The 22,780-nt window shown below is 59.3% G+C and overlaps 1 protein-coding gene across 2 annotated transcripts in view; it reads right to left on the bottom strand.

Moving 5' to 3' along the window:
• Positions 1 to 22,780, bottom strand: part of MAD1L1 (mitotic arrest deficient 1 like 1) — a 244,258-nt gene that overhangs the window by 75,430 nt on the left and 146,048 nt on the right. For both annotated transcript variants that reach the window (XM_070362807.1, XM_070362808.1), the window contains 2 exons: positions 19,766 to 19,822; positions 7,236 to 7,324 (listed from right to left, as the gene is read on the bottom strand). In XM_070362807.1, the coding sequence (XP_070218908.1) occupies positions 7,236 to 7,324; positions 19,766 to 19,822 (146 nt within the window). The remainder of the gene's footprint in view (positions 1 to 7,235; positions 7,325 to 19,765; positions 19,823 to 22,780) is intronic.

The following is a 22,780-nucleotide window of genomic DNA, read 5'->3' as shown; positions in this document are numbered from 1 at the left end:
TGGTCTTGATCCCTGTCTCCTGTACAATGTCACGAACCTCATTCCATAGTTCATCAGGCACTCTATCTCAGATCTAGGCCCTTAAATCTATTTCTCACTTCCACTGTATAATCATAAGGGATTTGATTTAGGTCATACCTGAATGGTCTAGTGGTTTTCCCTACTTTATTCAATTTAAGTCTGAATTTAGCAATAAGGAGTTCATGGTCTGAGCCACAGTCAGCTCCTGGTCTTGTTTTTGTTGACTATATAGAGCTTCTCCACCTTTGGCTGCAAAGAATATAATCAATCTGATTTCGGTGTTGACCATCTGGTGATGTCCATGTGTAGAGTCTTCTCTTGTGTTGTTGGAAGAGGGTGTTTGCTATGACCAGTTCATTTTCTTGGCAAAACTCTATTAGTCTTTGCCCTGTTTCATTCCGTATTCCAAGGCCAAATTTGCCTTTTACTCCTGGTGTTTCTTGACTTCCTACTTTTGCATTCTAGTCCCCTATAATGAAAAGGACATCTTTTTTGGGTGTTAGTTCTAAAAGGTCTTGTAGGTCTTCATAGAACCGTTCAACTTCAGCTTCTTCAGCGTTACTGGTTGGGGCATAGACTTGGATTACTGTGATATTGAATGGTTTGCCTTGGAAACGAACAGAGATCATTCTGTCGTTTTTGAGATTGCATCCAAGTACTGCATTTCAGACTCTTTTGTTGACCATGATGGCCACTCCATTTCTGCTGAGTGATTCCTGCCCGCAGACTAGCTTTCACTTTACTCATTGTTTTCATGCGTGCTGCTCAGTCATGTCCGACTCTACGACTCCATGGACTGTAGCCCACCAGGCTCCTCTGTCTGTGGGATTTTTCCAGGCAAGATACTGGAGTGGGTTGCCATTTCCTTCTCCAGGGGATCTTCCCAACTCAGGGATCGGACCCGTGTCTCCTGCATTGTCTGGAGGGCTCTTCACCACTAAGCAACCAGGGAAGTCCAATCATTGTTTTAAGCTTCACCAAAGATAACATGCTGTCCGAGATCTGCTCTCTGGGGGACAAGTCCCACAGCCCCACCCTTGGTGCCCACGACACTGGGCATTACAAGGGACACAGCCTGTCGTATGTGGAGTACGCCTTGATGACACGGGCATTTAAAATCCCTCAGGGCTAGCACTGAAGGGAAAGCTTGGGGTGCAGAGCCTGACCCACAGAAAGCACGGGGTGCACGTCAGCGGTTTTGGCGCAATGATTACGAGAGCTGCTGATGGGGGCGTTGGGGGGTGTGTCTTGGTTTCAAAACCGTAACGCATCGGAATCCTACATGCAAGTACCATCGGATTTCTGGGACCCAGAAAACACGCGTGTGTGTATGTAAAAACACAGACAATGGTTCATGCAGAAATATTCATCACAGCTTGTTCTCAGCAGCTGAAAACATGAAATAACTCAAGTTCCAAAAGGGGAGCAGTCAACTGTAGTATGAGACAAACTAAGCGTCAGTGTTTACATGAAGGCTGCAGAAACGCAGGAAAGTGTCGCAGGACAAAGTGGAGAGACAGGGTTTACATGGTGCGGGGTCACTGTGCATAAAACGCTTATGAACAGAAAAATCGCCAGACTTCAGTTGAAGATGGTGGCTTCTACATTTACACTTAAGTGCAACCTCTCTCAAAATTCATTTAAGGCGAGAGCACAGGCCTTCCTGACTTCTTGTGAGGCCCACTTCTGCAAAAACGAAGAAGACAGAAATGACAGCGTCCAGAAAACCTTAGAAGCTGGAAAACAGAAGCACATGGTAAACGACACAAAAGAGACGAGCCCTGGGCCAGCCGTGGAAAGGCCAGGAACCTCCCACCACTAACAGCCCAGAAGGTCTCGGGAACGGCATCACGGGGAGTCACCTCTGAAAGCAGCTTGGAGCCTCTCTCTTTCCCCCACTCCTCAGTAAAAAATTACAGGAACCCACACAAACTTAGGAGGAGGCCCACGCCCTCTTCATGGAGCCTCTGTCAATGGTAACAAGGAGCACAGGCCCCACGGGTACCGCTACGCATGCACACACCCGCGGCCAGCACCGCCACGAGCTGACCAACGTCCCTCTGGAGAGGCCCCACAAGCTGGGCCACCTCCTCCTCCACTGTTTAAACAGACTGTGTAAAGCTGATGATACCTATCCTCTCAGCGTTTACAGTTCTCCAGAGACAACCCACAGACCTGGCAACATCCTTTGGGGAAGCACTGTGATCGTGAATTCCAGTTTTCAAGGTTTGCAGGACAGTGCAGGTGGGCTTCCCAGGTGGCTCAGTGGTAAAGAATCCGCCTGCCGACACAGGAGACGAGAGTTCCATCCCTGGGTCGGGAAGATCCCCTGGAGGAGGAAATGGCAACCCACTCCAGTATCCTTCTCTGAAAGATGCCACGGACAGAGGAGCCTGGAGGGCTGCAGTCCTTGGGGCCGCAGAGCGTCAGGTATGGCTGAGTGTGCGCACACACAGGTGATACAGATCACCCAGCTCGTCTTGGATGGGGTGTGTGAGTCCCTGGATTTTGAGGAAGTGGTCGGTCGTGCCCAAGTTGACGATGCTGTGAGCATAAATTGCTCGTAACATCCCCACGTCCTCCAGAGGCTGCAGGCTGCAGAGGCCCCCGTGCCTCCAGGTCCTGACGCTCCGCGCCTCCAGGCTGCAGAGGCCCCCGCGCCTCCAGGTCCTGACGCTCCGCGCCTCCAGGCTGCAGAGCGCCTCCAGGTCCTGACGCCCGGCTCCAGGCTGCAGAGGCCCCCGCGCCTCCAGGTCCTGACGCTCCGCGCCTCCAGGCTGCAGAGGCCCCCGCGCCTCCAGGTCCTGACGCTCCGCGCCTCCAGGCTGCAGAGGCCCCGCGCCTCCAGGGCGCCAGCGCCTCCAGGCTGCAGAGGCCCCGCGCCTCCAGGTCCTGACGCTCCGCCCCCAGGCTGCAGAGGCCCCGCGCCTCCAGGTCCTGACGCCCGCGCTCCAGGCTGCAGAGGCCCCGCGCCTCCAGGTCCTGGCGCGCCCGCGCCTCCAGGCTGCAGAGGCCCCGCGCCTCCAGGTCCTGACGCCCGCGCCTCCAGGCTGCAGAGGCCCCGTGCCTCCAGGTCCTGACGCCCGCGCCTCCAGGCTGCAGAGCCCCCCGCGCTCCAGGTCCTGACGCTCCGCGCCTCCAGGCTGCAGAGGCCCCCGTGCCTCCAGGTCCTGACGCTCCGCGCCTCCAGGCTGCAGAGGCCCCCGCGCCTCCAGGTCCTGACGCTCCGCGCCTCCAGGCTGCAGAGGCCCCCGCGCCTCCAGGTCCTGACGCTCCGCGCCTCCAGGCTGCAGAGGCCCCCGCGCCTCCAGGTCCTGACGCTCTGCGCCGCCTCCTTTACACCCGTCACCTTTGCTGGAGGTTCATTAACTTTCCAAGAACTGGCTTTTTGCCTCAGTAATTTTCTGTTTTTCTCCTTTCATTATAGTTGCTCTTTACGAGTTCCTCCTTTCTGCTTGCTGTGGGCTCCCTATGCCCTTCTTTTTCCAAGGTCTGGAGACTGGATTATAAACCAGGCGTCTGCCTGCTCTCCTACTGCCTGAGCCACAGACTCACAGGTCTGTTTTCACCATCACTTGGCTGTCTGTCTCTCCTTTGAGACGTCCTCTTTCACACAAGGGCTGTTTAACAGAGTGTTTAATCTCCAAATGCCAGGAGACTCCCCTGGGTTCCCCTGGCACTGACTTCCGGATCGAGCTCCCTCTGGACACAGCACACATGGGGGTGAAGCTGACTCCGGGACGTGCTGTTCCGCGAGCCGGGCGCGGTCCACCCACCGTGCCTCCTGCGGACGTTGCTCGGGCCCTGCTCAGTCCTTCCGCGTCTCTGCCGCCTTTCAGGCCAGCCCTGCTGCTCCTGGGGGCACTGTGCCGGGCCCCGACCGCACAGGCGGATCTGCCCACACCTCGTCCCAGGCCATCACTCGGCTCCGTGAGTTGGAAGTCACGCTTCTGTGCAGACAGAGCCTCACACAGGGTCCCTTTTGGTCCGCCGTACTTTACCTGACATTGTTCCATCGGCATAAGCCACACCTACTTTAAAAACACTCATGCGTGCCCCGCACACCATTTCTTGTTCTTTTACTCTCTACCTACCCGTGTTGTCACGGCTGAAGTGAGTCCTGCAGATAAGATGTAAGCGGGTTGTGTGTGTGTATCCACGGCTGAAGTGAGTCCTGCAGATAAGATGTAACCGGGTTGTGTGTGTGTATCCACGCTGCCCATCTGCCTCCTAATGAATGCATTTACGTTGCTCACACTAAATGCAGCTCGACCTCCCGATGGCCACATCTGCCGCTTCACTTATGCTCCCTGTTCCCTCTGTCTCCCTTCTTTCGCCTTCCTGTGGGTTCGTTGGCCACTTTCTAGAATCTCGTTCTGCAGCGTTTTGGATACCCGGCGTTGTGTGTGTTTTTTACTGTTGCTGGAAGCATGGAGACGAGCATGCATGATGCGGCTTCCCAGTGCTCAGACCCGCTGCCCACTGTCGGATCAGGCGGGCTCGAGGCTGCCACGCGTGTGCCGAGCACCAGCATCGCGGACGCTCCAGGCTTCCACCTCGGGGACGATCTCACAGAACCACAAGGACAGCCTGCTACCCCGCCGCTTCTCCCTGTTTTCGCCCGTGCCACTGTCCTTTCCCTGTCGAATTTCCAGGCTTTTCCCTCTCACTGTGCCCCTCCTGTCCGGGAGCTTCCTCTGACGTTCATTAAGGGCAGGTCTGCTGGTGACAAATTCTCTGAGCTTGGCTTCGGCGGAGGGTGTCCTGATTTTTCTTTCATCCCTGTAGGGTGTTTTTGCTGGCTGACAGTTCTTTTCTCTCAGAACTTGAAAAATGTTGTGCACTTCCTCTGGCTTCTGCATTTTCAGATGAAAAACTCGCTGCCGCTCAGATCCATGTCCCCACAGATAATAGTGTTTCTCTCCAGCTCCTTTCAAGACTTTTCCTTCGTGATTAATCTTCAGGAGGTTGATCAGCACATGTCACGGTGCGGGTTTCTTGGGTTTGAGGATGTAAGGGGTCCACTGAGCTTCTTAAACCTGTAGTTTCATGCCCTTCACCAGATTTGGGAAACTGCTAGTCATTACTTCTTAGGGTGTCTTCTCAGCCTCAACACCCTTCTCCCCTCTGGGACCCCAGCTAAGCGAGGTGCCCCTCTGTCTGCTGACCACGGGTCCCTGAGGCTCTGCTCCTGTTTGCGCTCAGTCTGTCTCCCAGCTGCTCTGCTGAGGGGTTTCTACTGGCCTGGCAGTCTACTGTGGGGTGTTATTACCTGGTGAGTTTTGTATTTTGGTTATTGTATTTTTCAGGTGTATAATTTACATTTGGTTCTTAAAAAAAAAAAAAAAAAACAACGATTTTTCTTTATTGAAATTTATCATTTGTTTAAAGAGGATGCGTAACTGTTTGCAGAAGCGTTCCTATGCTGCTGCTGTAAAACCCTCATCAGGCAGTTCCCCGCCTGAGTCGCTGTGGCGCCGGTGTCTGTCGATTGTCGTCTTGTCCTGACTCCAGGTAGGGTGGGCTCTACTGCATCCTGGACACACCAAGCACCAAGCTGCAAGACCTCACCCCCTGCTGAAGACCAGAGATTTATTTTCTTGAGAGAGAAGAGAGCAGGTCTCGGAGCAGAGGGACACCAGGTGGAGGGCCAAGCTGCCCCGGCTGGTGGGGCACTGAAGGGCCGTGTCCACGAACGCCAAACCCTGGTCCTGCCCCAGCTCTGCACCCAGAAGCTGGCAGCCCACCTCCAGACAGTGCTCTTCCCCGAAGACACGAGGCTTCCCCGTGAAACAGCCACGGTAGATCTAGTGAAGCCACCAGCAGAGTCCATCGGGCTCAGGTGGGACCGGGAGGGGTCAGTGCCCCCTCCTTGTGAGTAGACCACCAGGACTGCCAGGACTGCAGGCACAGCATCAGCAGGAGGCCTTCCCCCCAGCCACCACGCTGACAGAGAAAGCAGCGTAAACAGAAGGGGGTATGGACTGAAGGAAACTTCAGAAAGTCCCATTATGACATCAAAGAGCTAGTGAACACATTTTACATAAGGGAATACTCAAAGAACAATGCTACCAAAAAAAAAAAAAAACCCTCAAGAAATTAAGAGTATAACACCAGAAATAAAGAATGAATGGGCTGATAACTTGAGAACATTTTATAGAAAGTAAAGCCCAATGATAGAAAACAGGATCAAAAGTGTTTTTATAACAGAAAGCATCCAGAAAGTTCAACATCTGAGTAACAGCTTCAGAAAGAAACCAGAGAAAACAGAAGAGGAAAAATGACCAGTGAATAATTGAAGGGACTTTCCAAGAGCTGGAGAGTGTGAGACGCCAGACCGAAAGGCCACCGACCGTCCAGCACCAGACACACGGCAGCACGGCCGTGACGTTTCAGGACCCTGGACAGCAGACGGCCCTTGGTCCTCCAGAGGGCAGCGCGGGGCAGGCGAGGACCCCGGGCCCAGAGGCTCTGCTCTGGGGGGAGGCTGCCCCTCCCGCCTGCCGCAGGATCAGTGCAGGAGTGGCAGCTGGGCACAGCCCCAGCTGGGACGCCCCCCAGTTCCTGCAGCTGGGCAGCAGGGGCGCAGCAGGCCTGGGACCCAAACATGGCTGCAGGAGCTGTGCTCCCGGGGGTGTCTGCAGGCAGGCAGAGGAGGCCTCTGACTGGTGAGTGGGCTTCCTCCTGAAGGAGCGGCCCTGGTCGGGAGGGGCGTGGGGCTGCAAAAGCCTCCTTGATCAAACGCAGGGCTCCCATAACGGCTCTCCTCCAGACCGAGCCCTCAGCCAGTGGGCACCAGGGTCCAGGGGCAGCCTCACCTCGCCGTGGTTCACACACCAGGCCCAGGCCCGCGGGGGCGGGTTCTGCTTCTGCCCGGGTTGTGGGTGGTAGCTGAGGGTCCACGTCCCTCTGTAGCTGTGCCCTCCTCTGAGGCAGGGGAGGCAGGAGACACCTCCTGTCGTTACGAGTGCACACCCGCAGGTGAAGCAGAGTCAGGTCCCTGCAGAAAGTGCCACGCGGGGCACCCTGCTGTCTGCCAGGCTCGGGGCAGGAGGAAGCTGCTGAGCAACGGCCAACCCGGTGTGGGGGTGGAGAGGGGAGACTTGTGAAGACAGCACAGCAGGGTGGGCACAGGGGGGCTGGGCACAGGGGAGCTGGGCACAGGGGGGCCAGACAGAGGGGGGGTGGGCACAGGGCAGGAGGGCAGGACGCACCTGAGTGAGCTCACCTCCTCCCTGGAGAATAGGAAGCTCTGCTCAGCCGGGGCCGCCTGTGACTTCAGTATCTTCAGCTCCATCTCCAGCTGTGAGGAGACATGGGCAAGAGGTCAGCCTGGACCAGGGGCTTGGGAGACACGGGTGAGAGGTCAGCCTGGACCAGGAGCCCAGGAGACCCAGGTGAGAGGTCAGCCTGGACCACAGGCTGGGAGACACGGGCGAGAGGTCAGCCTGGACCATAGGCCGGGAGACATGGGCGAGAGGTCAGCCTGGACCAGGGTCCCGGGAGACACAGGTGAGAGGTCAGCCTGGACCACAGGCCAGGAGACACGGGTGAGAGGTCAGCCTGGACCACAGGCCGGGAGACACGGGTCAGAGGTCAGCCTGGACCACAGGCCAGGAGACACGGGCGAGAGGTCAGCCTGGACCACAGGCCGGGAGACACGGGCGAGAGGTCAGCCTGGACCACAGGCCGAGAGACACGGGTGAGAGGTCAGCCTGGACCATGGGCCCCAGGAGCCCGGGGGCACAGCCACTTCTCTGTGTGGGGGCAGGTGAGGAGACCCTCCTCCCTGGGCTCCCGTCTGCCGCCAGGCCTCCCGCAAACACAGCTTCAGCGTTTTAGTTCTTGTCTCCACAACAGCTACGGAGGGAGACATAGTCACATTGAGGGGAAACGTCAGAATCTGAGGCAAGGAGACCCAGCAGCTGGAAAGAACGTATTCCAGCGCGGCAGCACTCTGATCGGTTCTGATAGTCCTGATCCGTTATTTATTTTGGACGTCAGCGTCCTCAACAGGATGTCAAGTTGCACAGACTGTGCGGAAGGCAACCAGGAAGTGAGCTGTTGTAACAAGTGGTGGGGGCGGGGGCAAGATGAGGCTGGAGAAGAGCAGGGCGGAGACCCAGCCGTGGATCCAAGGGGGACAGGGGTGGGGCTGACCCCAGCCATAGCACGCTCGGCCAGAGCTGCCCTGGGCTCTGAGGGCCCCGATGGGACACAGCAGGCGGAAGGACGCCCCAGGCCAGGCGGCCGGCCGCAGGCACAGGACCACTGTCCCCACACTGGCCTCCGGCCGTTCTGCAGCCCACCCCCAGGGCCTGCCATCCCTGACCCCAGCCAGCCCGGTCCCCCGTGTGTGGGTCACTGTCACCCAGCTAGGCTGTTCCTGGCCTGCATCGGCCATCGGCATTCTCCCTTCTTGGCCCGCTGCCCGACCCGGGGACTCCTGCTGGTCTGGCTGTCCTGACGCCCAGGGAGGACCTTAACCCCGTTTAGTTCCCCGCCGAGCCCCCGAGGGGACAGGGGATGCCGGGAAGGCTCCTCGTGGGGTCCACACCAGCCGCAGGCCCCGGCTGGGAGTGAGGCGGTGTCCTCAATGCGGGATCTGTGGCCGGGCTGACGCCTGCTGCACTGCCTCTTGAACCAAGCCCTCCAGGCCAGTTCTGTGAGCGCCTCCTTGGGTGACCTGACTTGAGGGATTCCTGGGCTCCAGACACGCAGTCGTGTGACGCCCCAATCAGCCGTCAGGTCCCCGGAGGAGACCCTGCCCCTAAATGGGCCAGCGGGCCTGGGAGACCTGAGCCTGCCCGCCGGAGCGCAGACCAAGCACAAGCACCCTGGGGACCAGCTCCCAGAACAGCCTCGGCAGAACTGAGTTACACGCAGGCCCACACCCAGCTCCTCCGCCTCTCCTGGCGCTGAAAGACACAGCCCAGCTCCCGCCACGATAGCTGCACGTGCCCCAGAGGTGGCAGGTGCCCTTGGCAGGGCCCCTTCGTCAGGGCGATGGCCAGATTCACTACCCGGCACCAGTGATGCCTGCGCCACGTGGTGGCACGAGCAGAGCAGAACCCGGCCGTGTTCAAGAGCAGCGGCGTCCACTGTGTCCAGAGCCCCAGACCTCTGCTCAGAAGCCGGAGCCTTGGACAAAGCTCCTCCTGGGAACCAAGCTGCCCGTGTGCTGCCGCCCCCAAGTGCCCAGTCCCTCCTCTCTGATGCCATCCACGCCCCCTCCTACCTAGCGGCCAGTGGTGGTCACCCAGGAGCACCCCCTCCTCACTGTGTCCACCTTCATGGTCACGATCAAACAGACCAGTGGACACGAACGTCCCTGGACCTAGAAGGGTCTTCCCTGGGGGAACGTGGGCCTGGCAGGTGGTCCGGGTTGGTCCCTGTTCTATGCAGGCGGGGGCTGATCTGGCAGCAGGGCGCGGTGGTGGTCTCTCCTGGAGACCCACAGCCCTGGTGCCAGGCCCTGCCAGAGGACTACACACCTCATCCTGGAACCCACGGGCGCTTTGCAGCCTCAGGAATCGCACTCAGACCGGTGAAGTGGAGAAGCCTCCCTCCAGCCTTGCCTGGCTCCTCTCCCAGACTGCAGCCCCAGGCTCGGCTCACGCATTTACCAGTTATAAGGCTGACGTTCCATAAAAACGTTATTCTGTATGTATTCTAACCTTGTTCTGTACGTTAAATTTTTTTCACGTGGTACACTTGGAGGCATTTCCAGATCCGCACACAGAGAGTGCCCAGTTCACTGTCACGGCTCCCGGAACCGCCCCTGACAGCCACCCTCCTGCCAACCAACGTCTGACCTGCTTCCCGTCCGGCGGCTCAGACATGCCGGTCCCCTGGGCATGAGCCGACCGCGCAGGCCAAGTCCCAGAGCTGCAAGTCCACCTGCAGTCCCATCTGATGTCGTCACCGCACAACGCGCGGCAATCAGTCGCTCACAGGCTGCGGTGACCCGAGTGTTCACTGCAGGGTGCCCAGCCCAGGGCGGGCGAGGAGCTTGGGCTGCTCAAGCCCAAGGCCCCGAACCCCCAGCGGCTTTCAGGGAGGGCTTTTAAAGAAAAGATCGCGGCGAGGGCTGTGGGTGTCTGAGCGGCCTGCGGGCATTCTTCTGCTCTGCTGTGAGGAGGTAACTGGCAGGTGTTTTGGGCGTCAATACCATCAACCTTCTGGATCGGCCTGGCCTTGGGCCGACGTGCAGGGGGCCAGGACCTAGTGAACGCCTTCGAGCTGGCAGGCGTCTCAGCATCTGCAAGACAAGCAAGCGCACGGGCCAGGAAGTTACCCACTGCCTCGAGGGGGAACTGAAGGCCCTGCGCTTCGTGCTAGAGCCAACTCATTACTGTCCCAGCTTGCTTGACTGTTTCCCTCTGTTTCTGCGTTTTCTTGCTTTTCTGATTACACTTGCTCTTTGGAACTGGGGGACAGCCTGGGAGGCAAAGGTCTTTCACAGACGAGAGGCGGGGAAGGCCCCACGGGTCCTGCTGGGCTTCAGGGCGGGGCCCAGCCGTCCTGTCTGTAACCAGGTCAGCTTCCAACGTCCTGTTGACAAGAATCCTAGGCCCTCTCTCTCCTGCCCCTCCCACCCCATAATTTAAAAAAAGAACCCAAACGGCCCGTTCTCAGGAACCTGGGGCATGTCCCAGGGCTCGGCCGAAGGCGGAGCCGGCTTGTCCGTCAGGACCCTCGGCTCCTGCGTCCGCCCATGTCTTACTGCTGCTGGAGTAGGAGGGAGGGTTTTCCTCATCGTCTGACTTGTCATCTGTAGACACAGGCTCCGTCAAGTTTCTGTGTGTTGGCTCTGCCACCCACTGCCTTGTGGTGTCTCAAGTGGGCTGCGAGGCCTGCTGGCCGACCGTCTCGCCCCGGCCGCGTCCCTGCTCCTCCCCAGCACCAGTCCTGCATCTCTTCCTGTCCAACAGTGACCACTGCAATCTCCAGATCACCAGGCTACGGTTCTAACACCGGGCACTGCTGACCGCTTGGTGGCTTCGGTAGAACTAATCTAGCATCTTCCTATTTACAGCGAGCGTGTTGGTTTTCGCTTGAAATGAATACATTCGTGCTGAGAAATTACCCGTATGTTATTAAGGGATCTTAAGACCGACTGTCAAAACTCAAGCGAGTTTTTGGCAAATACGGAGCAGACGTCCTGCGAGCTGACAGCCCAGGATTGGAGCGGCAGCCTGTCCTGGAGAAGCCCTGCGCACGTCCCACCCCAACATGTGTGGACGCACGCGGCACAGGCAGGCCCCTGCGGAGTTGGCGTCCATACGACCCAAGCTTCCCTGCCCTGTGCCCGGGCAGCCTGGGCAGTGTGGATGGCACTGGAGCTGCAGCGGGATTTCCCTGGGGCTCACACTCAGTCTCATGCCTTTCCGTCTCTTCCTGTTTGCTGGCGGGGCCACAGAGGTGGCCATTTGTTTGTTTTTTACAAGTTGGTAGTAACTGGTCTTTTTTTTGTTGTTGACTGTATAGAGCTTCTCCACCTTTGGCTGCAAAGAATATAATCAATCTGATTTCGGTGTTGACCATCTGGTGATGTCCATGTGTAGAGTCTTCTCTTGTGTTGTTGGAAGAGGGTGTTTGCTATGACCAGTGCGTTCTCTTGGCAGAACTCTATTAGCTTTTGCCCTGCTTCATTCCGTGCTCCAAGGCCAAATTTGCCTGTTACTCCAGGTGTTTCTTGACTTCCTACTTTTGCATTCTAGTCCCCTATAATGAAAAGGACATCTTTTTTGGGTGTTAGTTCTAAAAGGTCTTGTAGGTCTTCATAGAACCGTTCAACTTCAGCTTCTTCACCGTTACTGGTGGGGGCATAGACTTGGATTACTGTGATATTGAATGGTTTACCTTGGAAATGAACAGAGATCATTCTGTTATTTTTGAGATTGCATCCAAGTACTGCATTTTGGACTCTTTTGTTGACCATGATGGCTACTCCATTTCTTCTGCAGATGGTGACTGCAGCCATGAAATTAAAAGACGCTTACTCCTTGGAAGAAAAGTTATGACCAACCTAGATAGCATATTCAAAAGCAGAGACATTACTTTGCCAACAAAGGTCCGTCTAGTCAAGGCTATGGTTTTTCCTGTGGTCATGTATGGATGTGAGAGTTGGACTATGAAGAAGGCTGAGCGCCGAAGAATTGATGCTTTTGAACTGTGGTGTTGGAGAAGACTCTTGAGAATCCCTTGGATTGCAAGGAGGTCCAACCAGTCCATTCTGAAGGAGATCAGCCCTGGGATTTCTTTGGAAGGAATGATGCTAAAGCTGAAACTCCAGTCCTTTGGCCACTTCATGTGAAGAGTTGACTCACTAGAAAAGACTCTGATGCTGGGAGGGATTGGGGGCAGGAGGAGAAGGGGACGACAGAGGATGAGATGGCTGGATGGCATCACTGACTCGATGGACGTGAGTCTGAGTGAACTCTGGGAGTTGGTGATGGACAGGGAGGCCTGGCGTGCTGCGATTCATGGGGTCGAAAAGAGTCGGACACGACTGAGCGACTGAACTGAACTGAGTAACTGGTCTGTTTGAAATTTCTCTCTTCTGGAGTCAGTATTTGTGGGTTATATTTTAGTAGAAAATGATTCATCTCTTTCAGGTTTTCACTTTAAACAGAGTTGTGACATAATTCCTAGCTTTTAACGGACTCCTAGGCCTCGTGATTCTCTCTCCAGGGTTCTCTCTGACGGTGCTTCTGGCTGTCCTCCTCAGCGCTGCGGGGAGGCGCGTGTGCGGGGCAGTGCTCACCCTGTGTGTCCCGCTCCAGGGCTCTGCGTGGCTGCACATGGGGAGCCTCGTCCAGGTCAGACCGGGGCCTTTGGTGCCCAGGACATGCTCTCCTCACCCGCCCCGCCCAGGCAGCAACTCCAAGCTAACTACTCTTATTTCTTAGTTCGGGTGGTGATGGTTTCTATTAATTTTTCACTAGGATTGTGAATAATTAATGTTTTACTGGTTTGTTTTCAAAGCACAGGCATTTGGATTTATTTGTTATTTCTACCATTTTTCACTTTCTCATTAACTTCCGCTTTGATCTTTACAAATTCGTACTTCTCCTTTGCTAAGGTTAATTCTGTCTTCCTTTTCCAAGTTCTTGGACTGGGTGTTTAATCCATACATATTCACTCTTTCTTGTTCAATAACATAAATATTTAAACCTGTGACTTTTCTTCTCAGCGATGGTCTGGCTGTTTCCCACAGGCTCTGAAGGGAAGAGTTCCCATGAAGACTGTTTTCTCAATTTTATGACCCAAGAATGAAGACCAAGTGTCTTGTTCTATTACATTTTTTCTTTCAAGAATTAGGTGCTATTTCTTTTTTCGGTTGTGCTTTTAAATTCAAATTTCATCACAGTGTGATCCGAGGAAAGCGATTTGTCCTAGTTCTATTTGGATTTTTTTAAGTTTTAAAAAATTTTATTTTTGATTTTTGGCTGGGCTGGGTCTTCTTTGCTGTGTGTGGGCTTCCTCCAATTGCGGCGCACAGGCTTCTCACTTGGAGGCTTCTCTCGTCGCGGGGTACGGGCTCCAGGGAGCAACGCTCAGCAGCCGCGGCTGCACGGCCTGTGAGGTCTCCCCACACCAGGATGGAACCCGTGTCTCCTGCACTGCCAGGTGAGTCTCAACCAGCGGACCACCAGGGAAGCCCGTGCTACCAGAGGGCACTGGGCCTCACAAGCCAGCCTCGCCTGGGGGTTTGGTGAAACGGCCAGGGCCAGAGTCACCCTCCTGCTCAGCTGCGTCCCCGGGGAAGACCCCGGGACTGGCCCAGGTGAAGGCCTTCGTGCTGCTCAGGACGCCTGGCTCAACGGCCCCTCCAGCCAGCTCCACCTCTTCGGCAGCAGGGTCGGGTCACAGGAGGCTCCAGGGGAGGTGAGAGGTCCCGACAGAGGAGGAGCAGCACACAGCAGACCCAGGGGGCGGGGGGTGGGGGCCAAGGCACAGAACACGGGACTCGGACACAGGCAACGGGTGAGGGGCCCCCAGGCCTGGTCGCAGGCGCTGACAGCGGAGTCTCTGCTGGGGGCGGCTCTGAAGCAACAACACACTGCCCTCTTCTCGAAGAGGTGCCTGGTGCTCCAGGGGGGTCGGGGAGAACAGGGCCAGGACAGACCTTTCTGGAAGGACCTGGGGACAGACAGGACCCCAGGCGGCCAGGCTGTCTGGCAGGGACTGCCTGCAACTCCAGCTCCAAGCCAGTCCCTGGAGACCTGCCCCCGCCTCGCCCCGCGCTACACCCCGGGACAGGGAGCGGGCCACCGAGTGCACACACCCCCGTGCCTCTCCACCTGGCCCGGCGTCGCCCCGAGGCCCAGAACCTGGGGGCGGCCCTGCCTTCCACGCCTCCTCCCACCAGAGCTGGAGAGGGTGCTTCTGTCACAGATGGAGGGCCTGGGTGAGACTAAGCCTCCCCAGGAACAAACACTGACCAGTGGGCAGCAACGCGCAGGATCCCAGAGCGGTGGGACCCGAGGCCAGCCCAGCTCATGGCCGGGGAGCATCCAGGACGCAGCACAAGCTGGAGGAGGAGCAGAGCCAGGAGCGTGGGGAGGCCGGGAGGCCAGAGGCCACGGGGTGTGCGGGGGCAGGGAGGAGGAGCCTTGAGGACCCAGCAAACCGACCGGCCCCCGGGGCCAAGGACTGAACACAAGGAAGGACGAGAGAGACCAGGCCTGCTCCCTGCAGCCAGGCTGGCGTCTCAGGCAGCCCGCAAGCATCACCACCCCAGCAGAGCGCTGCCCCCCCCTGGACCCACTGGTGACACAGCCCCTCCCTCTCCTCAAGGAGACTGGATGCTAAGGGTCCTCAAGGCGAGCTCACTAGTATGGTACGGTCTTTAGACAGAGCCTGTGAACTTCAGTTTAATTCGAGAGGGTGCACCACTGGGGCCCAGGGGTGGTACCCGACCCCACAAAGCAACAACCAGCGTGGGGGTGAGGACATGCTCCCCGTCCCCCAACAGCAAGTCTAACTACCATGGCTGCTGGTGAGCACCAGCGTGAGGGGTCACACACGTCTCAGCAAAGGAGCCCAGCCTCTGACCAGCCCCACAGACGGTCACGATGGGGCCGAGGGCCAGACTTCCAGAGCTGCCCACCAAGGGCCCTCATCGCAGAGGTCCAGGCCGCTGCCTTCCCCCAAGAGCCCTACTGGGCAGGGCCCCAGGCCTCCTGGAGACGACAGGACGTTGAGATCAGAGGGGACCCCGGTCAAAGGACCTGCTCAGCCTGGGGGCCATGCCAGGTGCAAAAGGCGACAGGCTGTCACCAACAGCTCAGCCAGCTGCTGACTTGAGCTGGACACACCACTGCCTCGGATCAAAAGAAGCCCCACTGGAGAACATGTCCAGGCTGCGTTTCACCCTGGAAGGCCATTTCTTGAGTACATTTGCTAAGAGAGAGCTCTCACAGCACCGACCCGCAGGGAGCCACCACCTCCCAGGGGAACCTGTCTGCCAGCTGGAGTCCAACGGGAGGCCCACCCGAAACCTGGCAAGCAAGCGCCAGGCCTCACCTGGGGCAGAGGATGGGAGGGCGGCTAAGAAAGTGCAGAGAAAGAAAATGACCCAAGGTCGCGCTGTGTCCGCTGTGGGAGCCACGCAGGCCCCATGAGAGCAGCTCCAGCTGCGCTCATGCAGAGATGGAGGGCGCTCCGCCAGGCCCGGCCAGTGGGACCCCAGGCCTCCGCCCTGTCGTCACAGCCTGGCTCTCAGAGACGCAGGGGCCTCGCAAGGCTACAGGTTCAATCACTGTCTGGCTCGACCTACGTGAGCCTAAGCGGCGTGGGCCCGCACACGTGGACTCACGCCTCCGGGCCAGGCTCCTGAGAAAGCAGCGTTTCTCAGCAGGCGCTGAGGCTCGGGGCAGGGGCCCAGGGCTGGGGAGGCCCGCTCCTCACGGTCTCTGTGGTCACCTCCACCAGTGGGCCTGACCGACATGCCCGCCTAGGACAGACGTTTTTCAGGCACAGCAGGACAAATCCAGAACGTGAAATGACTCACCACCAGTCAGAACCAGGAGGTGCTTTTAATAATTTACGGAGAGGCAGCTGGCTCCGCTGGAGGACTGTGATAAGGCCGGATGTTCGGGTGCGAGTGGTGAACAATGGAGGCTCACCCGCCTCCCAGTGACTCACTGGCCTGAGTTTTGCGGTTGACAATGACGCAGCGTCAGCAAGGTCCGTGGGGGTGGGCACCGCCCGGCAGGGCTACGAACACCTCCCACCATCCGTGTGATCTGCGCTCGAGCCCCAGGACTCAGAGCGAGCGCTGCTGGTGCTCCCGTGCAGGGGAAGCCCCGGAGGCCTGCGAGCCCCGGGAACGTGCCTGGCTGCGCTGTCCACGGGCAACGGAGGTGGCTGTAAAGCACGTGTCGCTGGGCGGCACGCGAAGCCTGGACACTCACAGCCTGGACCACTGCGCCCACTTGGAGACGGAGCGGAGGAGGAAGGCGGCAGGAGGCAGAGGGGGTCACCAGGCCGCCCGTGCTCACCCCCCATCTGGACACAGCGCTTCCAGGAGAAGCCCTGGGAGGCGGGCCGTGGACCCGAGCACAGGTGTCCAGCCCAGTCCCCGAGGTCGCCAAGTGACAGCACTGTGACAGTCAGAAGCGAAGCCTCCCCTCCAGCCCCAGCCCGCCCGACCTAATCAGGGCGAGGCGTGTCAAAGACATGACTACAGTGGGGTCGTCTTTCCTTGGGGTATTAATTGCATCTAAAGAAAAAAACACGAATGGTACTCACACACACTAATTGGCATGAATTTGCTAGTTATTAACAAAAAGTCAAGCTGTCTTTGTGCCGTCACCTGCAATTACCTAAAGATGCTTAATTGTTTTTTTTTTAAACATCTCTTTTGCCTGGTGAGCTGACTTTGGTCCGGAGAACAGCAGGTCAGGGAGCTGGGGCTGGGAGAGCAGGAGCAGGAACCGTCCTAGACGGAGGCCCTGGGTGCAGTCGGGGCCCCTGGACACAGGCTGCTCGCTGCCCAGACCCAGAGGAGCGCGCCCTCTTACGGCAGCAACGCAGGGGCAGGACCAAGGCCTTTGGCACTGGCGTGGGAGGGCGGGCTGCCTGCGGCCTCCCAGCCTCAGGATGTGCTCCGTCACCGCCCCAGCCCCAGTCTCGCTCCTCCACCCCTCGGGAGTTTACATCAGAGCAGAGGGCCCCCTGTAACCAAACACAAGCATTTCCTGGGCGATCCGCTCCCTGAGGACTGGCCCACGGGCGACAGGCCGCGGGTCCCCGCCCTGCACCAGCCTGTGCCTCTGCAGGGCCCTCTGGACCCAGTCGGGAGCAAGAACAGAGGCTCTCGAGCTCCTGCCCTCAGGTCCCTGGGCACTGCCATTTCTCATTTTCCCTTTAACAAGGAGAGAGAAGAGAGAAGTGAAATAAACAACACAAAATAAGCTAAAGATGGGACAGTCAAAGGCACAGATTAAAAGCCTCTCTGAGGAGACAGCAACAGCCCAGAGCCAACACCAAGCCTGAAAGGACCAGTGTGAGGAGCCCGCAGTGCCCCAGGCGTGCACGCGGGGGCCACCAGCACTGCACCTCTGGGCTCAGACCCTCTGAAGTGTCAGCACCGCTGCGACAAGCTGATTCCTTGAAGTGAAGTGAAGTTGCTCAGTCGTGTCCGACTCTTTGCGACCCCATGGACTGTAGCCTACCGAGCTCCTCCATCCATGGGATTTTCCAGGCAAGAATACTGGAGTGAGTTGCCATTTCCTTCTCCATGGGAACTTCCTGACCCAGGGATCGAACCCGGGTCTCCTGTATTGTAGGCAGATGCTTTACCGACTGAGCCACAAGGGAAGCATGCTTCCTGGAGAGCGGTCCCCAAAGGTCCCCCGGTGGCCAGGGGAGGCCTGGCACTGAGTTTGGGGCACCAGGCCCAGAGGAGGCTCTCCACTGTAGCTGACACCAGACTTGCCCCGGGAGACGTGCATTAACACCTCTGCCTGGCTGCCCGCCCCAACAAGCTCCAGTGTAACTGGTCTGGAGGAGGGACTTCAAAGGCCCTGGAGACTTCACACGAGGAGCAGAAACCGCATGAGCTGAAAGGAGGAGGAAGCACACAGCCCTGCAGCCCTGTAAGGAGGGGCAGCTGCCCCAGCAGGCAAGCGCAGCAGGCCTGTCCCCCTCCTGACAGGGCACCCAGCTCGTCCAAAAAAGCCCCAGGGCTGGGGAAGGGCAGCTAGGGGATGGGGAAGGGCGGCGTGCAGGCTTCCCAGCCTGGCGCCGTGGGCATGTGCCCCTCACGGCCTCATCTCGGTTTCTCAGGGCAACTGTGCCCCTGGGCACTCTCCAGCTCAACCCCAGCAAGGAAGCCGTGCAGGAGACACACAACGTCCCATCCCCAGGGCCTTGTAGGAGGGGCCATCGGTCTTCAAGGACGCCCCACCCCGGCCTGGCAGCCCCAAAGTCAAGGTCGGTGGACAAGGACAGGAAGGTGGGGAGGCCCTAGAGAGCCCTGGCCCCGTCACCAGAGCCTACCCTCCCAGCTCCCGGAGGCTGTGGTCACGATCGGGGGCTTCCACGGGTCCGGATGTGTCCTTTGCCTCCTCAGGAAATGCTCCCCTAGGCCCCAGGCACCCTGGCCTGTCCCACGGTGTCCATCACACACGTGACTGGGGTCCTTACTAGGCATAGCCTCTCCACCTCAGGTGGGGCCGACCCCGATCTCCGACAGGCATCTGTGCTGGAGCAGCCAGGCGGGGTCGGCCTTGGGCTCTGCCCCTGGGCACCGATGCCCACCCAGAGGGGTGCTTCCCGGCCAGGACTCGGGGCTCTGGACCCCATGCCTGCTGCATCTCGGACGCCACGTCGTCCTCTGAACCCAGCTCCCTGATCCCGCTTGCCTCCCCACCCCTGACTCCTCGGCTGGGCCCCCCACCCCCTCGCCACACCCCCTGGGCCCCCACGGGTGGAGCCCCCCAACAGGAAGGGTCAGCAGTGGTGGCGTCAGCTGGGGGGCCGCCAGCCGGGCACAAGGCGCGTTCAAGGATGCCTCACTCCCACCTGTGTCTGCCTCACTGGCGGCGCCAACACCGAGACAGGACCCCGATTGCAGGCAGGAGCCCCAGCGCCCTCTGGAGCTCATGGTGCCCCACCCACAGCGGCTCCCGGCGCCCCGCCCACAGCAACCTCCAGCGCCCCGCCCATAGCAGCCTCCCGGCGTCCTGGCCAGCAGGAGAGGGTCTTGGGCAGGGCAACCGGACAACACATGCCAATTCCCCGGCACGGCCTGCCTGTGCCCAGGGGTGTCGTCCTCCAAGCCGCCAGACCAGGCGCCGAAGCGGCTCACAGTTCGCACTGGATGAGGACACTCGAGGCCACCCTGTCTCCCGTGGGTGCCGAGGGCCAGCGGGGTCACGTGGCCGCATCTGCACGCGCCCAGGCGAGGGCTCCCAGCCGCGAGGACACAGGGCGGACGTGGTCTGATGTCAGAAGTCAGCCCGCAGCCGGGGCAACAGAGAAACAAGGGCACGCGCGAGGCTGGAGGGGCGAGGGGCGCCCCACAGGGTCAGGGTGGGGTCCGTGCTGCCGGGCGGCGTGGCCTTGGGCAGGGGGCACTCTGGACCCCAGCCTGGAGCAGGCGGGCAGTCTGGACTCAACCATGAGGCCCCCCTCCCCACTGGTAGCTGCGTCTCTGGTGAAGTCGGTCCAGGGCCCTGGGCTCCCCTTGGCCACAAAGGCCTCCACCAGGCGTGGTGTCGGGACTCACCATGTCGGCTCTTTGCTTCTGGCCTCCCAGCTCCTCCAGCGCCTGTGACAGCTGAGCCTTCAAGACAAGACAGAAGGAAGGTCAGTGGGCTTGCTCCTCCCGGGGCGCAAGGGGCCACACCTGCCGTCTCTGCTCACCCGCCACTTTCTGGGGAGCCCCGAGTCCCCCATGTGGAAGCAGGGGCAGTGGTAACATAGCAGCTTGCCAAGGCCACCCCTGAGCAGCTGCCTGAAGGAGAGGGCATTCAGGGTGGAGCTTCAGTGCCTGGGTAAGAGACCAGGGGACCGGCCACGCACAAGGAGGCAGACACCGGCCAGCACAGCACTCGCCGAGGTGGCAGGATGGGGTGGGACGGGGCACAGCGTGTGGCTGCCAAGGGCTGGCAGGGGCCCCTCCACCTTCCGGGGGCCTGGAGCACCAGGTAACGGGGGCCTCTGGGGGCTCCGCCTGGGGATACTCATCAAGCTGACAGTGCCGACGTGTGCATCTATGTGTGTGCGTCGTCATACTTCAACGAGAAAGTAGCTTTAAAATACACAGGCACCAGCACTCTGGAGGACAAATTAGGGAGAAAGGGAGGCGGTTCCGCTACAAGCGGAGGATTCTAAGCAGGACGCGCACCATCGCTGCAGGCGATCAGACAGCCCGTCACGGGCCCTGGGGAGGGCCAAGTGGACGCACAGCACGGCGTCCGGCCGCACCGGAGACCCTAAGAGTGCTGCGGGCCCTTGGCTGGAGGAGGGAAGGCCTCCGACAAAGCCTGGCGGGACAGAGGCTAGGCAGGGGGCAGGTGGCAGCGGGGAAGCCCCTCACCAGCACTGGCTGCAGCCCTTCCTCAGAGCAGCCCAGGGGCCCGGGGAGACGTCAGGACGGCCTCCAGAGGAGCCGAGGAGGCAGGACCAGGGCACCGTGGCCCCCGGGCTCCGGGAAGGCTGCTGGGGCCGGGGGCAGAATGAAGCCACAGGCGCCAGGTCGACCCTTCCCTCCTCAGCGAAACCCCGCAAACAGCAGTTTCCTGGCATCAGTGGGCAGGCCCCCCAGAACTCGGGTCTGAGGGATGGAAACGCAGGAGACGGGTCCCCACTGCACCGGCTCCCGTCCTCACACGCCCTCGGCCCGGGCAGGGCCCCGGGGGCTGGACATGCAGCAGGGGGCGCTGTGCAGAGGCCGCAGCGGGGAGGGGCAGGGCCACACGACCCCCGTCTTGGCCACTCGGGAGACCCGGGGGTGTAGGATGAGGGCGGCCGCAGGCCACATGCAGCCCGGACGCCCGGGTCTGGACGCGGGCACAGAGGCCGGAGGCGCCCTCGCTGCCCCGGGCCGGCTCCTCACCTGGGGGAGGCAGCAAGGCTGGCAGTCAGCTGGCATGCTCTGCACCCGGGGGCCTGCAGGGCGAGCCTTACACGGGGCGCAGCGGGTGAGGACACGGGAAGACAGCAGGCCGCCCGCCCGGGAGACTCCGGCCGGCGACGCCAGGGCGCTTCCTAAAAGGCACAGCCGCCCTGAGTCCTCAGGGGACACGCTCCCTCCGGCTGCTCTGTGTGGAGCGGAGCTGGCGGGGCAGGCGTGTGGACGGAGGAGCCGGCCCGCTCAGGGGCTGTCACCGGGAGGCGCCCGGTGACCACAGAGCCATCAGGCCTGAGCACCGCCCGCCGCGGGTGAGGGCTGCACCCAGACCTCGAGGGGCTGTTTTTATCTCCGAGTGAGAACTGCCCCGGACCCAGCAGCGGACGCCGCCCAGTGCAGGCGGGACAGGTGACGCCCAAGGTCGCAGGGACAGGAGGAGACTGGCGCTTCACGCCCCTGCCTTCCGGCTGGCTGCACACACAGGATGGTGATGAAGCGCAAAGACAGATGCTAGTTGAAGGGCACATCCAGGCAGCACCCCGGACGCACCTTCACCAGGGAGCAAACACGGGGCAGGTGGGGCCCCTGCCGTCGCGGACGCCAGGCTGCAGGCAGGGGAGCGCCGCGCTTCCTGAGGCCGCAGACACGTCGGCCTGTAAGTGGGCGGGCAGCAGTGGCTCCAGGGCAGCCGCAGGACGGAGCCCTTCACCCCTCGGGAGCCCCTGATGAACCGAGTGTCGCCCAGGCCTGGAGCGCGCGGGGCCCCGCCATGCGCTCAGGACCACCGTGGGCACGTGCATGGTGGGCCTGGCCTGTCCCGGCTCAGTCCACCCCCGCTGACAGCCGGGGTGCTTATCCTGAGGGCAGTGGGCCTGGGACCACAGCTCCAGCGCCCTGGAACTTGGGCAAATGCCAGGCTTCAGCCCCCGTCCTCCAGAGCTCTCTCCTCACCAGCCCTCTGCCTCTGAGACATCACTGCCGGGCGGGAGGCCAGACCAGAGACCAACCCCAAGGCCTCTTGACCTGGAAGACGGTCCTGGCAGAGGGCGTCGTGAGGAGAAGGAGTAGCTCAGCCGTTATCCCTTCAGAGAACGCGGGTTCAGACAACCACCCGGGGCCAGATGGAAAAGGTCAACAAAACCAGGAGCTGTCTTTTTCACAGATAAACAAAACTGACAAACTTCTGGCTGAACTAAGGAAAAAGATGAAGCTCAGGTAAATAAAATCAGAGATGAAAGCAAAGACATCACAAAGGATGCCACAGAAACACAAAGACTCAAGAACTGCTGTGATCAACATTCTACACCAGAAAACTGGACAACGAAACAAACAAACTCCTAGAAACATACAATCAGGAAAAACCTTAAAAAAAAAAGATCTGAGCAAACCAGTAATGAGTAACAAGAATTAATGGAAAAAAAAAACAAAACCCTCCCTACAAAGAAAGGCCCAGGATTACATGGTTTCACTGGTGAATTTTACCAAACATTTAAAAAAGTATTAATACCAATCCTCCTTGAACTCTTCCAAAAAATCAAAGAGAAGGGAACACATTCAAATTCATTTTACAAGGCCAGCATCGCCGATATGAAAGCCAGACAAGGTGCCAAAAGAACAAAACCAAAGTGAAACAACTGCCAACAGCCCTGATGAACAGATTCGCAAATC

This window comes from Bos mutus, chromosome 25 (genome assembly GCF_027580195.1).
Source record: "Bos mutus isolate GX-2022 chromosome 25, NWIPB_WYAK_1.1, whole genome shotgun sequence".
Lineage (NCBI taxonomy): Eukaryota > Metazoa > Chordata > Mammalia > Artiodactyla > Bovidae > Bos > Bos mutus.
This window is presented reverse-complemented; position numbering and strand designations above follow the sequence as displayed.